The sequence below is a fragment of the Seriola lalandi genome, unplaced genomic scaffold (assembly GCF_002814215.2).
Source record: "Seriola lalandi dorsalis isolate HSWRI2012SDOR001 ecotype SW California unplaced genomic scaffold, Sedor1 jcf7180002054383, whole genome shotgun sequence".
Lineage (NCBI taxonomy): Eukaryota > Metazoa > Chordata > Actinopteri > Carangiformes > Carangidae > Seriola > Seriola lalandi.
Window position 1 is genome coordinate 1,087,622 of NW_019524936.1, and position 19,451 is coordinate 1,107,072.

At 41.6% G+C, this 19,451-nt stretch overlaps 1 protein-coding gene across 3 annotated transcripts in view; it reads left to right on the forward strand.

The window, feature by feature from the left end:
• The window catches only part of adkb (adenosine kinase b), a 102,835-nt gene that overhangs the window by 54,455 nt on the left and 28,929 nt on the right, over positions 1-19,451 (forward strand). For all 3 annotated transcript variants that reach the window (XM_023409177.2, XM_087174790.1, XM_023409179.2), the window contains exon 7: positions 18,088-18,258. In XM_023409177.2, coding sequence (XP_023264945.1) covers positions 18,088-18,258 — 171 coding nt within the window. The remainder of the gene's footprint in view (positions 1-18,087; positions 18,259-19,451) is intronic.

The window sequence follows — 19,451 nt, forward strand, 5'->3', positions numbered from 1 at the left end:
AGCCCCGTTGAAAATTATCGTTTTCTTTGAAGACGATGTTCGGGAAGTGCTGCTTTAAAAGCACATCCTGTTCCTGCGCCTATTAGGAGCGCTAGTCCAGGGCAGATAGCCATCTGCAAAGTTGACTGTACATCCTGAGTTATCAGGATTAGCCATCTCACTCTTGACACCTAGCACATTAATATTAGCTATTGGAGACTCTATCCTGCTGAAAGCAGCATAAAAGGATTAATGCACCGCTTATCCTTTTGGAAATAATGCCCTTTATTGAGCGGATTTGACACTGTAAAGGCTAATGATGACATTGAATGGAGCCAGAATAAGTAATGGTGCATCATCCCGTGTCATGCAGCCAGAACAGACGCTATTTGCATTCCGACAGCTCAAACTGTATTGATTTTGCTGAAGGCGTTCGGTTGTTTTTCCTCTGCAGCAGTAAGAAAGTGTTACTCAATCATCACCGTCCTTTAGCTAATGACAGTGCCCTCACTGTAGGGCCCAATGACACGCTCCGTTCATCTTCATACTGTATGCTGCGATTTCACCTCTGAGCACTTTGCGCTGCAGCAATTACTGTACATGAAACACAATATGCCAGCACGTCCCTTCCCTGTCTGTCACGCAGAGACTGTGGGATTAATGTGGCTTTGGCCGCTCACTCTAATAGTGATAAATTTGTATCCTGCCAGTCAGATCTATGAGTGCTAGCTGTACAGCTTGTCCCACAAAGGCTAGACTATTTCAGTCGAGGGTAAAATAGCACCTTTGAACCCTGTCATTTCCCTTTGTCGCAATATAATAGCTGTGAAAAGCAGTTTTCTATTGTGTTTTTTCTACATAGGACTTGGAATTGAAAAACTGGCCTGATTCCTATTATTTCTTTAATATCCCCCATGTACACTTGACTCTGAATGATTCTTGATGTAAACAGGAAATGTGCCTGCATGGGGTAACCGGATCCTGCCACACAGTGAGAATTTAACTCAAGCTAAAATGATTGTAATTCAGTGGGAGAGAGTCTCCTTGTACCCTTGAACCCCCTAACATGATTTGATTATAAAGAGGTTAAACAACTGTAATAATAAATCTGTCAAAGTTTTAATAAGATGTGCCATTTTGTATCGGGCTTCATAACACTGAGGGGCAGACAAGTGGCCATCAGGGCCACCTGAGAACATTTGCTCTGTTCTTTCTGCTAAATTGCTGCTTCCCCAAGGTGTTTTTTTTTTAACTGACAAGATAGTAACCTTATCAATCACAGCTGCTTCCCTCACTCTCCCAAGGACTTGTGTTGATATGTTATAAGTGCTCTTCCCTTTGGCAGTTTTAATGGGAATATTGCATGCTCATTTCAGCAATGCCTCACTGTTTCTTAATGAGCTGATAAAGCCCCAATTATGGAGGCAAATCCTGATTTCTGATTTGCATTACTGACTCTTGTTTCACCACACACAGCGGAAATGTACATGATTGAGGTGCTGGGATGTTGGCCTGCCTTTCCAGAGACTTGCATGGTGTGTGCGTGTGTGTGTGCGTGCGTTCGTGCGTTGGTGTGCATGTGTAGGGACACAGGAGATGGACAGATTAGATTATACAGTAGATGCTGCACGGCACCGGCCGTTTGTGCGTAGAATGTGATTTAGTTGTGAGGTTTGAGACGGGCTGTGGGGCTGCTCTGGGCTCTGTGATCGGTGAGGGGACAGACTGACAGTGACAGTGGGGTGGTAATGGCTCTGAATGAGGAGGAATGGCCCCTGTAAGGCCCCTATCCCAGTGGCAGAGCAGCAGCAGCAGCAGCCCTGTCCAAATACACAGCAAAATGAATTCTTCTCTACACCTGTGTGGGTTTTTTTTTTTTTTTTCCCCAACACAACTAGAAATCGAGGCTATTTATAGCTTCGCCAATCTGAGGAGAAATGGTGAAAGAAATGGAAAATGCTACCCTTAAAGAAATCCAGCCTTCACTTTTATTAAGTATCAGCAGCTGTGGTAACGCCACATCCCATCAGATGTTGAGACATCAGTGGAAGTAAAAAGATGACAGGATGTTGTATCACATTTGCAGTTTTTTGAACAGCACCCCGAGCCGTTAGCCATGAGGGAGACGCGAGCCCGATCAAAGTCCTCAGGACCTCTGGATGTGCGATCAGAGATATGGACATATCGGTGTGAGTGCGATTGCATATGAGATCCCAGGTTTGTTTTCATACAGCCACTTATTTGCTTCTCTTGCCCTCCGTGCCCCTTTTCGTTTCGGAGACTGAAACATCATGTCTAGAACTTTGGCTTGGGAGCTCTGCAGTTCATGAAAAATGCATTCACTCAGCTCTTTTTCTAACTCCTCGCCTCTGATACTCTTGTCATATCATATCCATGTCATATCAGTGTGTGTATTAATTATGTAGCAGGCGCAGTTGAGGAGACGGTATTGATGCATCTCAACTAGACGTCCTATGTATATTACTGACCCGTCATTGGGAAATATAAACAAGTCTTAATTAAGGATGAGAAGATGCTTTAATATTTAGCCTTGAGAGTAAATAATTCTCAGTCTGTGTTTACAGGAAGCATTTTTCTCTCTGTCTGCTTCTCCCTCAGGGTCCATTTTATTCTCAGAGTCTCACTCTATTCAACCATTGTGGTCATTTTTTCCGGTTCAACTGAGGTGTTCGACCCGGTCATCCCGCCTGGGTTTAGTCTCTCTTTTAGTCTGCTGAGCTCACAATCACTCAACATATTGTCAACAAAACAGCACCCTGTAGCACCTTTGGAGGTGTCCCAAATTACAAAGGTAATTTATTTCTTTACAAGCAGAATTATGCATGAGTAAGAGGTCATGTTGTAATATGGAACTGCTCAGCAGTTGCACACGAGCCAGATCCTGTTCGGGTTTTGTGTTCCTGTTTACGAGCCCTCTCTGTGCTGTAATCATATGGAACTGTGATAGCACTTATATTCCCTCACCAAATGAATATCAGGAGGGAACGCCGCTCTGGATGGTTCCTCTTGAAATACAGCTGTTTCCCAGCGGTCCTCTTCCTCCTCCTGTAACAAATGGTCTCTCAGGATTAAAACCACTACAAACACTTCAGAGATATTAATCTTCTTCCAGGACCTCATTCAAAAGTTGCATTTAAAAGGGGGGAAAAGAAAGACTTACACACTTATGTTTAATGCCTAGACAGAAAGCCATGTTCCCTTGCAGATATAGATGATCTAAATCATGCTATGAAAGCGTACTTTAAGTTGGGAATTCTGCTGTTGCCAACAACTGAGTCAACATTGATCTTGTGCGTTTTGTAATGCTGGAACGATTGTTTTTCAGCGTGGTGATTGCAGCGTTTTGGCAGGAATAATTGGAAGTTCAAAGCGTCAATCCATGAGTGTAGCCTGGGGATAGATTTCTGGAGAAGCTGACACTTCAGACGTATTATGAAGCCATCACGTCTAATTTGTAAAGACCTCTTTTGTAATTTACCCCCAATTCAGAGGAACAGTCTCCTGCTCTGCAGCACAATGCACACTCTGCTTGCATTGTTCATGCTCATTGGAAGAGACAGTGAGTGAATGAGTCTTGGAGCTCAAATAATGTGCAGCACTGTTCCTGTCATATTTGTTGCTGTGTAATGGCTCCTGATTTGTAGTTTCCTGCAGCGCCTTTTCAGTTTGGTGCAGAGCAGACAGTGCCGCGCGGCATACAGCAACTGTTTTCTGTGCATCCAGTCCAAGCAACTTGTTTACAACTTGCTGTTGAAGCAACTGCATGACAGATAAAGGACTCAAAACGTCGTATAGTCTTTGAGAGGGGGAGGAAACCTCTTCAGAGGAAGGACTGGGGTTTTCCACATGCCGCCCAGACATTCTCACACATATTGAGTTTGTCTGTGTGCATCTTTGAAGATGCAAATGTGTCAACCACATGTAACCAACCACCCAGCGAGAAGCTGAGATGCTCAACTGCCTTTCTCACGGCTCTTAAATGGCTGCCAGTGATCTTCAGCAGCTCTGCGTGTCTGTGAAGCCTGCAGTTCTTTTTTAACGGACAGATTAGTTTTTGTGGGATATTGAATAATCTGTGCACATTTATCATTTAGAAAAAAAGAAATGTCAGTGTAACCACATCAGGAGACGGAAGAGAGTTTGGCTGTAAAATTTTATGACCTCTCATGTAGCAAACTGTTACAGTAGATAGTATATGGAAGCCTTTATAATGATACAGAAGCCATTAATTGGCCAGTAATGTAAACCAGAAGTTGCACGAGCCAGTAAATGGGTTTATTAGTTTAACTTTTTCTATCTATTTTGCATAACAATACAAGTAGAATACCTTTTATGTTGTACATGCAGTCACTCCTTAATCAAGAGAATATTTATACCTCAAACCTGCCAGCCAGCTTTGACGTGTGGTGTAAGAAAAGAAAAAAAAAAAAAGACAGCACATCATAGCTTGGCATATCCTGACAGAGGAGACATTCGTAAATTATTAATGTTTTCCCTTGCACTGTCACCTATCATTGCACTATCCTTCTACTCCCACGTTTTGAAATGCAAGAGTAGTAGTCCCGCAGTGTGGCAAGTCATGTTTCTGGCTCTCATTTCAATATCTGAAGTGAAAGGTCAGGATGATATATTCTGTCCTGCCGCGGTGACAGTGACTTACATGCTATCAGTTCAAGATGGTACACTTTTACGAGGGCCACCCAGCCTGTCGAACAAACTGATAATGAATCAATCTGTGTGAAACATTTATGGGTGTCTCCCCCCACCCTCCAAACCACCCACCCACCCTTCCTTCCTTCCTTCCTTCCTTCCTTCCTTCCTTCCTTCCGTGAGGCCAATTAGAGCATCCTTGGTGGCCCCTGCTGTCTGAGTCAGGGAAGCCCCTCGCATTGTCATATCAATATTCCTCTGTTGATCTCCAGCTGAGGCAAGTCCGGCTGCTCTTTCCACACATTGCTAATTTGCATTCGCCAGCATGTGTGGGAGATGGCATGCTGGCTGCCTCTCTTCCTTGTTCCCAAACCTACTGTTGCCTCCCTCTTTCTGTCTTTTTCTACTTTTTTTTTTTTCGAGAGGGAAAGGTTTCTTGATTCCTGGCATGCCAGAGAAGGGTCCTCTGAGGATTACATTGGCTAAGCCCTTATCACTCCAGGAAATTCACTGCCTGCTTAAAAAAGTGGTAGGAGTAGAAAATCAAGGGGAAGTGTTATTCTTTTTAAGTTTCTCCCTATTCCCATGGAAAGTTATTACGGGTTTGAAGAAAAGTCCTTTTTTTGGCACTCAAGTTTTCTCGTAACTGCATTTCATATTTCACCCTTCTTTTTTTTCTTTTTTTTTTTTTTTTCCAAGCGGCTGGTGGAATTTTAGAAGTGGAAAATGTGAAGGCAGGTGCTTGAGAGAGAGCGAGACAGAGAGAGAGAGGGGAGGTTTAGGGAGGGCTGTGCTCACTGGGAAGCGATGTTAAACATCCAGGGGAAATGTTTGTTATTCTAATGGGATACCACCATGGTAACAGCTTTTAGAGACTCCCAAGGCTTTGTGTGGAGTATATGCACGCTTTCATCAATCTCGCCTAATTTCTTTGGGGATTAGCAAATATAATCAGTCCTTTCTCCAAGTCGTCACCTGCTTATCGACATGAATATGATGGTGAAATTTAGCAGAACACAGCCCTGTTGGATGTGGAGAAAGCAATACACGGGCCATTAATATAAATCACAAATTGAAGTGAGTCACTAAATGGATTCAAAAGTCATTAGTATTCCTTTTGTGCTGAGTGACATCCCAGACAGAATAGCTTACATTTTGCACATACCTACTTTTTTTTTTTTTAAATCCTTGCAACCGAGACCAAAGCACTTTTGCTCGTATTACATCTTCAAGTTAAACATGTTTCAGACAGAGGTAATGAATTATGTTATTTTCAGATTTAATACCTTTACGGGGGTTTTAAAGGCAACGGAGTGAACTCATTTACAAGACTTGGTGAATAAAAGGAAACCCTGTCTGATGAGGAGCCTCCGTGTTTAAAAGGCTCCAATAACTCGTAAGCCCCTCTCAGTTTTATACCTTTTTCTCTCCCTCTACAGATTTCCTTAAGTGGCTTATGTGAATTGCAGTCGCCACATTGAAACCGGCAGTATACAGAATACATTTCTTCCCGGCCGTGACCAGCTAACAGCGCATTGAACTTGTGCGTGTGGTGATGGAGAGGTTTCACACACAGCACTGCAGCGCCGTGGGAGTATAGCCTGACCTAAAGCTAAGCCCCCAGCCGGAACAGCCTTCCATCAAACTCACAACACTGCTCTCTTATCTACTGGCATTTCTGTCTGATACAAATAGCCAAGACGTGATATAGTTGGCTACATGTCATATCTGGCATTGTACTACGCTCTATCTGCTCCCCCCTCTGTGAAATATAATGCTTTTAACTCACCAGCTTTTTGCCTTGGCTATTTTTTCCATCTGTAGCAGAGACAGAGACCGGTGTGTTTGCTCGTCTTGGCCAAAGGCCAAAGGCTCTTTCTGATATAATCCCCACCATCGATCAGACTTTGTTTACTCTAACATCGTTTCTCTACCCTCCAGCAATTAGAAGTCAACCTTCCACCTCCTGCTCCTCAGACCAGCTTTATACGTTTATTTTTCCCTTAAGTGGTAATTTTTCATGTTGCGGCTAAGCTCTAAGAAGTGTGGGTGTATATTAAGTAACCAGACTGACATGTTGGAAACCAAATTTTTGTTAATGTTCCTTTGTCTTTGAAGGAGAATTCTCCAGTCACCGAACACTGGCACATATTGTACTGTACTATCAGTATATTATGGGAAGATGAGTCAAACATTTCCTATGTAGCACTTCACACACTGTGTGTTTCATTTGGGCTGCTCCACTTAGAAATCTCAAGCACTTTGAAATTTTAGAAAAATGGTGTGGCTGTAGAAGCTGAGGATTACTCTCCTGTCCGTCTGAGAGTCTCTCGTCATAATAAATCAGGCAGCAGAGTGACTGGTCTTCTCTGTAGTCTTGGCTTAAGAGGTTTAAAATCCACACAGAGAGGAGACCATTTTGCTTTGTTGTTAATATTGTGATAACAAATGGAGTTATGGCCAATTTAAGCTCTCGGTTTAGTGCCCAGTACCTACACCAGCGAGTAGAAGAAGTGAGTAGAAGTAAAAGTTGATTTGAAGCTGTTTGCAAAAAATTATGTTCGACTTTGTAGCTTAGATCAAAAACTAATAGTCAGACTTATACAGTATGTCAAAGTTCATCAGTCGCTACAAGCTTTGTACTTGCTCATTATGGTAGGTGGAACTAATTTTCTATGAATTCTGGGTAAATTAACACATCTCAATTTTAATGAGGCAATGCATTCTGAAATTAAAGCAGAGAATAATTAAACAAGTAGAGATTTTTTTTTTTTTTTTGAAAGAAATCACTGAAAGTCGGCCCTAACAATGCTGCAGAGGTTCCTGCAGATGTGCTGCACTTGCAGGTTGTTTTGCTTTCACTTTCTGTCCAGTTCATCCCAGACCAATCCATGGGGTTTAAGTCTGGAGACTGTGCTGCTCTTCCGTGACGTGAAGCCACTGTCTCGTTCTTTTCTTCAAAGGTGGTTCTGACGTAACCTGGAGGTATGTTGTGGATCATTTTCTTGCTGTAGGATGAACTCCTGACCTACCAGCCTGCCTTTGTTACTCGCCATTCTGATAGCGATGTAGCTACTACTTCCTGCACTACAGTATTGTCCTGATAATGCATCAGAGGGTGTCGTAACAGTTTGTTCCAACACTGCCTTTGTATAGACATCAGCAAAAGTTGGGGCACCTGCAGGAATTGTTTGCATTAACATTTACTTCCATTGTTGAAGGAATCAATCAATTAATTTTATTTAAAGTGCAAACATGGTCCCAATACACTTTACAGTTAAAGAGAATACATGGTACAAAACAAACAGCAATAAAAAAAAAAAAAATAAAAAAAAAAAGAGTTCTCAGGCAGGTTATTGCTTACCTTTTTCCCATGTAATGTTATTCACTGGACTTCAACTGCTTTGATTTTGATTTTTTTGATTTTTTAAAGTTTCAATATGGGGATTTCTGGAATTTCTGTTTGTGATAAATTTGACTTAGCTTGGCTCAGCTCTTTTCATTCCAGCAGTAACCTAACAAAAAAAAACTTGCTAACAAGTGTAATACTACAAGGAAAAAAAACTGATTGGGAAAAGAAGAGTGACGGCAGTGAATAGCACAGGAGTGGCTGAGATTTTCAACAAAGGTCTGATGTAACGACATGATGCAAATCTTAAAACTTATCAGTAGCAAAACACAGATTGTTATCCTATCCTTCTTTTGGTCAACTTCAACTGTCAACAGGTGTTACTGATTATCACCATGGTAATGAATGATTTAATCAGTCTTCATTTTTGTTAAACTACCTTTGTGTTAGACATGTCCAAAAGTAAAGTGAGGCTGGTTTAGCCCTGTAGATATCTTTATGAAACAAGTCCCTGATGTGTATTAGTCATCTATCCTATAGAGAGTTAATATCAGCTAATAAGTCTTGTAGTCAGAGTTATCAAAGGCAAGCAGAATGCTAATGCCTCTGAACAATTTTAATTTAACATCTAACACATTTCTTCACCCTGTTACTTGTGCTTTTGGCAGACAACCCTGACGCCTACCATCAGCATCTGAATTTTTGTGATTTTTTTTTTTTTTTTTTTTCCATTTTGTTTGAAGCTCGAGAAAGACTCATATTTCCTGGCTGTGATTATATCCATCTCAGCCCGAGATGCTACTCTCACGTGGGAGAAGCTCTTAGCACACTACGCTGCTAATATTTGAGTGCTTTGAGGGAGGGAACTGTCTGTTTAGCCCAACTTTCACAATAAGTCACAGACGGAATTTAAGTGCAGGAGTGGTGGCCAACTTTTAATGATATTATCATGCATTCACTTTAAAAACTTGAAAGCTCCTTCAGTGTCTTTCAGTCTGCCGTTTTCTTTTTCTTTTGATCACTAAGATATTGAAGTCCTGCCTGATTAGCTGTGCACAGGTAGGGAAGTGCCACTTTTCACTCGGCAGTGAATTGTAAAGGCAATTTCAAGTTTTTCAAAATACCACAGCAACAAAAGAGTCTTTATAGAACTTAATCTTGCATTGACAAGACTAGTAAACTTTTTGTTGAGCGTTTCTCCTCTTCCTCTTTGTATGTTTACATCACCTGTGTGCACTCAGTATTTCTCATCCTTGGCCCGACTATAAACAAAGACAAGCAGAGTTGATTCGTAGCATCATCACAGCACCAGGAAGATAAAAACATGGAGTAGATAAACAAGCTCTTAAGTTTCCTAGCCTCGACAGTATTTCTTACCACTTGTCATTTTATATAGCTGTGTCGTTTTTTGCATAATTCCACGGTACATTGGCTCGGCTTGACTTGATTTAGGACCTCCACTTTCAACACTTTCAAGGAAATTGGGCTTAGGGTATGAAAGTTCACACTTATTGCCTCCAGGCAATTGATTTTTTTTTTTTTGCTTGATTTTTAGTGCTGTAGTAATACCAGTAGTGAGTGTTAGCACCATGTTGTGTCACTGAGGTCAAAAGACACTGAAACCTCAGTGTCAGCTCAGTGAGGTTTAGAGTTAGCAGGTACAGAGGTAGGGGGGAAGATGTGTTTGATTTAGCATAAGTAATCGATTGTAGTTGACAGAAAAATCTTCTGCTTTTATAGTGTGAATATCTTGGGGTTTTGGATTGGTGGTCAGGCAGTTGACTATTGGCTAATTAATTGGTCTTAAGAATCATTTTTTAATTGTTACTTTGATTGTTATTTATTTTTTATTCAACCCAGAAAGTCTTATTGAGACTATAAATCTCTTTTTCAAGAGTTTTCTGTCCAACATAAATCATTTAACACAAAATGTTTAACAATATTGGAGTTAGAGAGGCACTCTGCTGATGTTACTTATAAAGGTCAGTTTACTAGTAGTGAGGAGAGCTACTTAAGTCGGGAAAACAGTTGTATTATTTCTGTGGCTCAGGAAGAGCTTTTCAAAGGGGCTTGGCTTTGGTTATGATTACAAATCAACTAAGAGCCTATGTTACAAACTCAGGCCATGGAGTTTGAAAGTCATAGGTATTAACCAGGCAGGCAGGGTTCCATGACAAGACATTGTCATGTTGCATTATGGGAAGTGTAGGATCCAGGATCTTGAACCTGGCAGCAAGGATATCAGCCTTTCCTGCTTCCTGCTTGGTTGTTATGGTTTCCCCAGCTTCACAGAAGTGCAACAAAAACTCGCTGAGAACCTCTTCTGCACATAAATTGTGAAATAATAAATGAAATACCTGAGAAAACAACCTACAACAGCACTTTAAAGACACAAACAAGTGTTCATGCATGTTTGGCCAAAAAAAAAATCACATTTTTGTTTGCACTCATATTTGAGTTGCACTTTGCAAATCTGCAGGAACTTTTTTCCTCTCTCTACTCATTTCATATTCTAATTTGGCGATTAGGCAAAAAGCTGTTGATAGCTGTTGGTGTTTTCATCCGGGGGCCATCATATTACAGTTTCAATTAGATTATTTTTTTTTTTAACAGGCATGAATAATTAAAAGTTCTTTCTTAGCCACGTGTTCTCCTATTTTACTGGTGCTGAGCAAACACAGTCAGAAGTTATTATTAGACTGAATTTAAGCGGCGTCACGTCCTCAGCTCTGAGCAGTGGGCACCAAGCTCCTGCATTGAGTTTGACAGCCTTCACACAATATTGTGCAAGGGCGCTCCCTTAGCTTTTCATGCTGGTTAAATGTAATATGGCAGATGGATAGTATTTGCAGGCAGAGCGGGGGTCTCACCCTCCCTCTCACTCATTTTTTTTTTCACCGTCTCTTGCCAGTACCTCAGACATTTCAAGGGGGAGAAATATGTATCAAATTAACTCTTAGCAACAGGGCCTCCGAGCTCCCTGCCCTTGTCTTTTCAGCAATCAGAGCTTTGTTATTTTAGTCTTTCAACCAAAACCAAACTGGATTCAATGGCTTCAGCAATTACCTGTAATTTTCCAACCTAGTGCGCTAGCTTTCACCGGAGCGACTGCGAACAGTGAAAGATTGTCTCCTTGGTTCCTCATTCAGTGTTCAAGTTAAGTGCACTAATTCATTTACATCTACAGAGTGGCACATTTGGAAATGTTCACTTCCCAGCAGCAGGAATGTCCGCGGAGATTTTGTTTCTGTCTGTGCACAACTGAAACTGGAAACCCCTCTGCAGTGTCGACACTCCGACACTGAACCTCTGCTTTATACATCTGACCCATATATTAATACGTCCTTTCAAGCCAGTTGCGAAGAGACAACTCTGAGGCCCCGACATCTGTTTTCACATCGCAGACTTTTATCCCATTTTTCCATCGACCCCCACAAACTCCCCTTTTCCATTCCCCATCCTGCTCTCAAGTCGTGTAAGAAACTACAGGAGCTCAACTTGACTCCAAAAGTGTATATGTGTGTGAGTGTGTATTTTTTGTGTGAGTTGGGAGTGATGTTTCCCCTTCAGAGGTACTGAAGGAGAGAGAACTGCTCACACTAAAATGCTAATTAAGTGCAGTGTGGCAGACAAGGACACTTGAGAGTGTATGCATTAGCAAATTTTAACTCCCTGCAAACCAAACAGTTTGTTCTGGGCTAATCTCCCAATGATGGAGGCAAGAACAACATTGGAAACTGGAGAGTAGAAATATAGGTTTGCTTTTAGAACATGAAGAGAGTATGGTTTTCTTTTTCATTACCAAGATAACACAGTTTTAGGAGAAGAAAGCACCTCTTCTGGCATCGCTTTTGCGTTTCATCTCTTCACAGAGGTAACATATGGTATCTGTAAGGGAGAGCCAGTTTGTGCTCTGCGGTGAATTATTTTGTGGATTAGTATTGGCATTTAAATGCTCTTGGCTTTAAATCTTGTCTGTTTTAGATCTTAAGTACATTCCTTGGCATCCCGCTCTCCCGCTCAGGCTGGCCTCTTCCCCTGGCCAACACATTTTTGAAGCTGTAGAGCTTAACAGGAGAGCAAGAGGCAGCCATTTGAAAAGACCCTGAAGCTGGTCTCAAATTACTTTTAGTGAGATAACACTCAAATCAAACCAATTCTTCCAATGTTGTGATGCCAGCAAAACCTTAACCTCAAGTTGGAGTTAAAAAACCTTCTATTTTTTTTTTTTTTTTTTTTTTTTAATTTTTTCCTGTGAAAGTAGTTTCCTGCATTACTTTACAGAGTGGAGGCGTCTGAGGTTAATGTAATTACAGTCTCTGATGGTTGTACAAATTGCAGGCTGGTAGTGTGACACACGCTCCCCTTAAGTGTTCTGTGGTTGGCTCTAATGTCTTGTTTTATCCATGCTCATTAAGACGACCTTGGCCAGGTATGTTTGGTTATCGCCACGACCTTCTAGCCGCATCTCTATATTTCACATACACCACAAGAGACCTTCCTGACTTCGGGGAGAAATATCCGCTAGCTTGAAAATGGGTAATATTTAAACCAGAGAAAATGTTTTAGAAATAAATACTGCAGCTGTTAGTAAGTGATGTCTCTGCCCAGTTGTTAAATCCAGCGTTTGTGGCACATTTATGTTGCCCTGGAGATCCCGGCTGACATGATAGCCCCTTTCCCTCATCTCCAAGCGGCCTTTAAAAGCGCGGCCCTCCCTTCTGTTTCCAGTACAGTTGGCCTCCCTCCAGCTCCCTCAGAAGAAGTGGATGAATTCCTAGATGTCTGATAAGCTTCAGCAGAACATCATTCTTAATGGAAGAGAGAAGAAGAGGAGGCAGATGCTATCAGCGCCGTTGAATCGCCTTGCAGTCAGATCAAACATCCTAAAAGTGCAGGGAATGCTCAGTCATGTCGCGAGGTTGTTGTGCATTTATCTTCTCTGTTGGTTTAATTGAACTTGTTTCTAAATGAAAACCAACTGGCCGTTTTGATGCAAACAAAACATCATTAGCATTGTGAAAATCCCAGATGCTTTGTAGCTTTCTCCCCCAACTCATTTTCATTTGAAATGAAAAGCCTTAAATGAGGTCTTTTCATCCTTGCAGTTTTTTTTTCCTCCACTCAAGGCACTTTGTGACACCATTAATCACTTACCTCTGTTTGTTTGTCCTCTTTCTTTCTGCTGTTTATCGAGCCAGAGACTGACACAGATTCCCCACACCCCCCGCCATGAGTGAAGGTCTTGTTTGTCCCTGTGTGTTTGGGTGTAAAACAGCAGGACCTTCAGGATCGGGGAGTAAAATATATCTCGCAACACTAGCGTAGCGTGCCAGAGGTGTCTTGATGGAGATGGAGTCATACTGAGCTAATGAAGCTCCAAACCTCAGCTATCGATCCACCTCGCAACGGTGCTTTACAGAGATAACTGAGGAGGAGAGCAGTGTGTGGCATCACGCGCGCTCTGATCTGTGTGACATCTAATTCTGTGTAATGAACCCTGTGCACCAGAGAGCATGATGGGGGGCTTTCTATGGTAATGACAGGGATAGCATGGCCGGGGCGGCTTTTGAAAAGCTTTGAAACACTGCTGGTTAGCTCACAGGGCTTTCCTGACAACCAGGAATTTATTACTAGAACAAACGCTGCTGTACTCTCTACCCCTTTGCAAAATTTTATGTCTATGCTACATTTTAGTACAATAAGTATTGTATTTCTGGGTCTCTGTATTGTAACTCTACCATTGCTACTTTTCTCCAAGTAGTAACTATTGCATGCTTGCCTCTACTCTGTTGCTCCTACTGAGGTGTCTCCTATTTTTTTTCCTGATGTTAGTTTTTCCTTATCTGAATAGGCTTCTTAAGGGTCTGAACATACAGTCACATTAACCCTCCGTCCAATTAAATCCCACCTTACTTAGACCCCAAAAAGGATGATGTCCTTTGTTGGGTAGGAAACAAATATTGAGCAGAACAATCACAAACTGTAAACAGTGTATCGGAGCAATAGTGTGGTTTGTTAGTCTTGTAGTGTGACATTGTACTAAACAGGGTGAAGGCACACAGCTCCAATAATGACTTTTATTGTCGAACGATGTGTATAAGTGTTTCCATTGGCCAACAGAGGCCAAGAGCTGAAGAAAGGTCAATTACAACCCATGAGCGAGCTCGTGCCGGCCGGAGCTCGCACCAAGTCCTGAATCCTTGAGTTCATTTGTTGCATTTGGCTTCGCTTGTATTCAGACCGATACAACACTTCATCAAAGCAACGCAAAGGGCTGCAAATGGTAAATGGGCTGCACTTATATAGCGATTTATCAACCACTCAAAGGGGCTTCACACTATACGAGCCACGTTCACCCATTCATTCATAAAGCACTTTAACATACAGCGCTTTTTCTATCGCTCGCACACTCGCATACCGATGATAGATCGATCCTGAGCCGGGGTGTTACGACAGGTAGTGGGGGAGATGATGAAATACAATCCGGGAACAGTTGCGCCTCTGAAGGCCAAGCGGACACCAAAACAAGGATTGCACAACTGTAGAAAATGATCATGTTGACAATCAAGGTCTCTCTCTGGATAATCATGAAGTAAATATCCCCATCCAGCAGACACTGAGCAACATCAGCATTCATTTGGAGTCATATATCGGCCACCACCAATCTCGATCCAATGTTCCAATTTTCTCTTTTAGCTCTGTTTTTGGTCTCCAGCAGCTCCTTGGGGGAATTATGTAGCTCTTCAGCGGCCAAAAGCTCAACTATGTTTACCAGCTAGTTGCCTTTGTCTGTCTGATGTTTGGTGCTGTCCAGAAGTCAATTTATCAAAACAGCTGCCTGCTGCATCTGGAGACTTTTGACACTTTTCACTTAATCGAAACTGTAAAGTCGTGGGCCATAACAGCAGCACAATGAGATGAAAGACTGGAACTGTAAAGTTGATATATCTCTGTGGGTTTGTCACCACAAGCGAACCCTTTTACATTATACATGGTGATTTCATCTGTTGTTAATATAAAAGTATTGATAAGAGCAGCTTTAAGGATAGTTTTTATTTAGCTTGTGAAGCCCTAAACTTAACACTTGTAGTTGTACAAATAAACTTGACAAAGATCTGATGAAATTTAGTGTGATTGCAATGGCCATAATTACTCTTTTCACAGAGGCAGTGATGGTTTAAATTCCCTCTGTCGTTCCTGAGTAATAGGAAGTGTCAAACAAAACCTCCATGACACAGTACTTTGAACACTCCCCCCTTATCCCTGCAGAATTAAAATAGACCTGGGAAAAAAAAGCTTTTTCTTTTTCCATGACCACCTCTGCTGCTGGTGTAAATGAAAATGCCCTTCCCAAAATAGATCATTTTTACCCTTCAGATGTCCACTTTTATTTTAAGCCTGGTGACACCATGCCATCCATCACACCCAGCCTTTCAGATGTGAGCAGCCCTGGGGAAAACACTGATACAATGCAGGGAAAAGTGTGATAGCGTGCTGCTGCTGTGTCGTTGGGACCTATGGTTAGATTACCACTAATTTCATCTCAGAGTAGCATTTAGACATTTTCTTTGTGTGACTAAGTGGAAGTCATTCCTCTTTTTAGGGTAAACATTGAAAATGGATGCCCTGCCTTTCCAACTCTTCCCTCAAATTACTACTTGACATGGCCAAACATCGCTCCGCATTATTGTCTGCCAGGAAAATGCATTTCTGAATGCTTTATTGGATGTTTTGGCTGGGTGGAAATTGTACGAAGTGTACCCATGGCTTTGATCATCTTGACCTGGAAATGTGATAGTCACCCCACTTCACAAGGCTCTCTGACACCTGGGAAACTGGATCTGGTATTCTTGATACATGATCTGCACCGCAGAACTAAAGACTTAACTTCTCCTGTTTCGTAGTCGGCACAGACTGCTGTTGGGAACTGGAATTTCACATGGCTCAGATTGTGGCTTTTTTTTTTTTTTTTTTTCCCCACAAGCCACTGGAGTCACAACATTTGGAGCCTGGTGGAAAAAATGGCCTGTATGATTTTTATGAACGAGATTCCTGCAGCATTACTTTGACTTGAAAAACAGAGACACGCAAAAAGGTTTTTAAAGTGGATTGATTTAAAAATAATGATAATTTCTGTGCTTCAAAGCTGATTATTTTTGACAGATGTTAATGAATGTGTACACTAGATGACAGATACAGACCTAAGATTCCATGATTCATCAGTAAGATGTTTGTTACTGTTGTATTTGATCATTTTGATTCATTTTCTGGGTTAGTTTACAGGGTTTCCTGCCTTTTTGTGTACAGCAAAACTGGGCCTTGACATTGTAAAGATTAATACACTTTTTGAAATGAAACATTAACCCTTTTGGGGAAAATGTATAGGCACTATTCCACACAGCAGATGCCATATGTCCAATGACCTGTTTAGGCCTACTAACTAAATTGATCACAGGACTAAATGTGGCTTTCCATCTCAACTTCCTGGGACAATCCCAGGTGTTAAAGATTGTGTAATTTTATGATGCATGTTTTTGTCCGTCTTGATACTGCAGTATTTTTTCTAGATTCGTAATTAATCGCAGCACCTTAAAGGGACTGGAGTGGTCAAATGGTGATTAAGTATAACGGTACTTTAGTAAGAGTATTTCAGTGTTGCATGGATATAATTCATTCAGAGATCAGTTAATGTATTTTCAGTATTGAGTTCTGGGCGATTTAATGTGATGACACTGGCAGTGGTACTGAGGTTAGAAGTGAATTACACAGAGCCAGTGTGTGATTAGAGAAGCTGTGGCATGGCTTTTAAAGTTCACCACCCCTCAGGATATTTGATCGAGCCGCCGGCCTTTGATCAACGTTAACATTACGGTAACCATGACAGTTTATTTTCAACTACCAAAAAAAGACCATTTGTGTCAGAAAACAATCTCCCCTTCCTCTGACACGTTGGCACACCGCAAAAGAAAAATGTCAGGGTCACTGATGGGCCATTAGCCCAGAGTGAGTTCCTTCTTTGCTCCCGGACCCATTGAAAACACCTTTTTAGTCTTCGACAGATGGTACCGTGACACAGCAACCACAGGCACTGACCTGGGCCTTAACTGAAAGACATTTCCCCAAAAAAAACCACAGGACATACAGTACCGCAGAAGAACGACAATGTCCACCCAGAGAGTGAATGACACCATGAATGTGTAATAAAGAATTCACCTGCTTAGCATGGCTGTATTGTAATGCCTTGTACATTTGACTGACTACATAGTCGCCCTCTATTCATCGGTATTATACCCTTTTCTTTTTCATGGAGGTCGCTCCTCCGTTGCTGCAAATGTCATAGCGCTTTAATGAGAACTGCACTGTAGCCCACAATGGAAGCTTTTCAGCTAGATTAAATGTATCACTGTGCTGAAACTTTCCTCCCCCCTGTGCCCCTATTGTGACACAGTGGTTTTACAGAGCAGCTTGTTGCTGAAAAACAAGGTTAAGAAGATCAGTATCAAAGGAGGAGTGTTTTTGTGTGGCTTGCAGGAGAGTCTCGCTTCAGGTTTCCACCTGAAACACAAAGGTGTTTTCTTACCTGATTTGTATTCATTCACACAATGAGTGGCCCTGCCTCTCTTGTTTCCAAGTAAGGAGAGTCCAGACGAGACTTTTGTTCGCCCTATCATCGGATACGTACATGTTGCTTCCTCCAGTACGAGCCTTGGAGCCCAGCCACAGGCTTTGTCCTGGATGGATTTTTTCCTGCCTTTTTTCCTCTTCTTTGTTGCTCTGTGTATGTTCTAAGAAAACATTTCAGATAAATGTTTGCTGCTGCTTTTTTTTTTTTTTTTGAACGGCTCCTCTATTATTCCAGTAATACCAAGCCTTGTCATCCTAAAATTGCCTTGTCAGAATCCAGAACCCACAAATTAGCAGTTTAAAGTGTTTCAGTCCATAAGGGCCTGTAGTTCAATCCATTCTGGCCCCTGTTGTGTTGTCAAAACACAGATAATGAAGCCTGTACAGCATTACTGTACAGATTAATTTGCTTGATTCAGCTGAAAACATCATGTAAGTAAATAATATTGTGTTGTTTTCAGGGTTTTTTCCTGACTGTGTCCCCGGAGTCAATCCTCAAGGTGGCGAAGCACGCTTCAGATAACAACAAAATCTTCTGCATGAACCTCTCAGCACCCTTCATCAGCCAGTTCTTTAAAGAGCCCTTGATGATGATCATGCCTTATGTTGACATCTTGTTTGGCAACGAGACGGTAAGTGAAACAAGACATTTGCTAACCCATTTATCTGATTAAGGTAAACAGTGCACGTGTTTTTGTGTTTATGCTTGTATTTATGTCAGTAAAAGAGGTTGTGTTTACAGTTTGCCTATTTGTTTTTTATGTTATTTAGTAGATAAACTCAAAATCTGAAGTGAAACATTACAAATTCAAACACAGTGGAGTTTTTAGCCATGATGCTGGGATAACTCCGGAGATGTCAGTGTCAGTCTGTCATACAGCCATTCCGTCACGCACCATCATCTGGTTCAGTTTGTCCAACAAACTGATTTATGATCGAATACCTCCAAAACTAATATCCCCATCAGCCTCAGCTGTACTAAGTATATAGGGCTATTTATCAAATGTTAGCATGCTGACAAGTTAAACTTAGATGGTGACCATGATAAACATTACACCTGCTAAGCATTAGTTTGATAGCGTTGTCATTGTGAACATGTTAGCATGCCGACATTGGCATCTAGCTGAAAGCACTGCTGAGCGTTCAAAGGTATTGCCTTTAAAAATTTGCCTTGACTTCTGTCCAAACTTGTGGTCTTTTTCTATCCCTCCACTTTCCCTCCTGTGTGTTTGTTTTAATTCCTTATGGTTTTCCTATAATTTTCCAAACTGTAGCTTATTTGATGTAAATGTGAAAGGCTGTATATATACTGAAACACGATTAATTTAATGGTCATGAGTTAGTTTGAACTTAAACACAGTTCATCCTCATCCAAGCCCCAGAACCCAGAACTAGATAAAGACTGAATATTTGTATGAAGATATCAAATTCAAAGTTGGTGAAGTATGTTCGATATAGTTTAACACTATTTCCTCTCACCTTGTTTAAATCAAAACTAAAACGCCACATCCACTGTTTCACTCCACTCATTGCTCTTGTTTCTCCTCAGTATCAATTTAACTTCTCACTTATCACTGCAACATAAAGAGATGAATAAGAATTAGCCCGGTAATCATTCATCTCAATCGCATCGCCATTTCATGCCGGTTAATCTATTGATTTCTCTCGGCTCTGTGGAAGTGAGTAGCTGGTTGGAGGTCAAGCCGTGGTCACAGACCGTGGTGCTGTTGGGAAGTATCCTCTAACAGGCCAGCTGAGCTTGAGTCGGAGGCACCGCCTGGACAAACTGCACCTTCGGAGGGGGGAGGGAGCGGCGGGAGGGGAG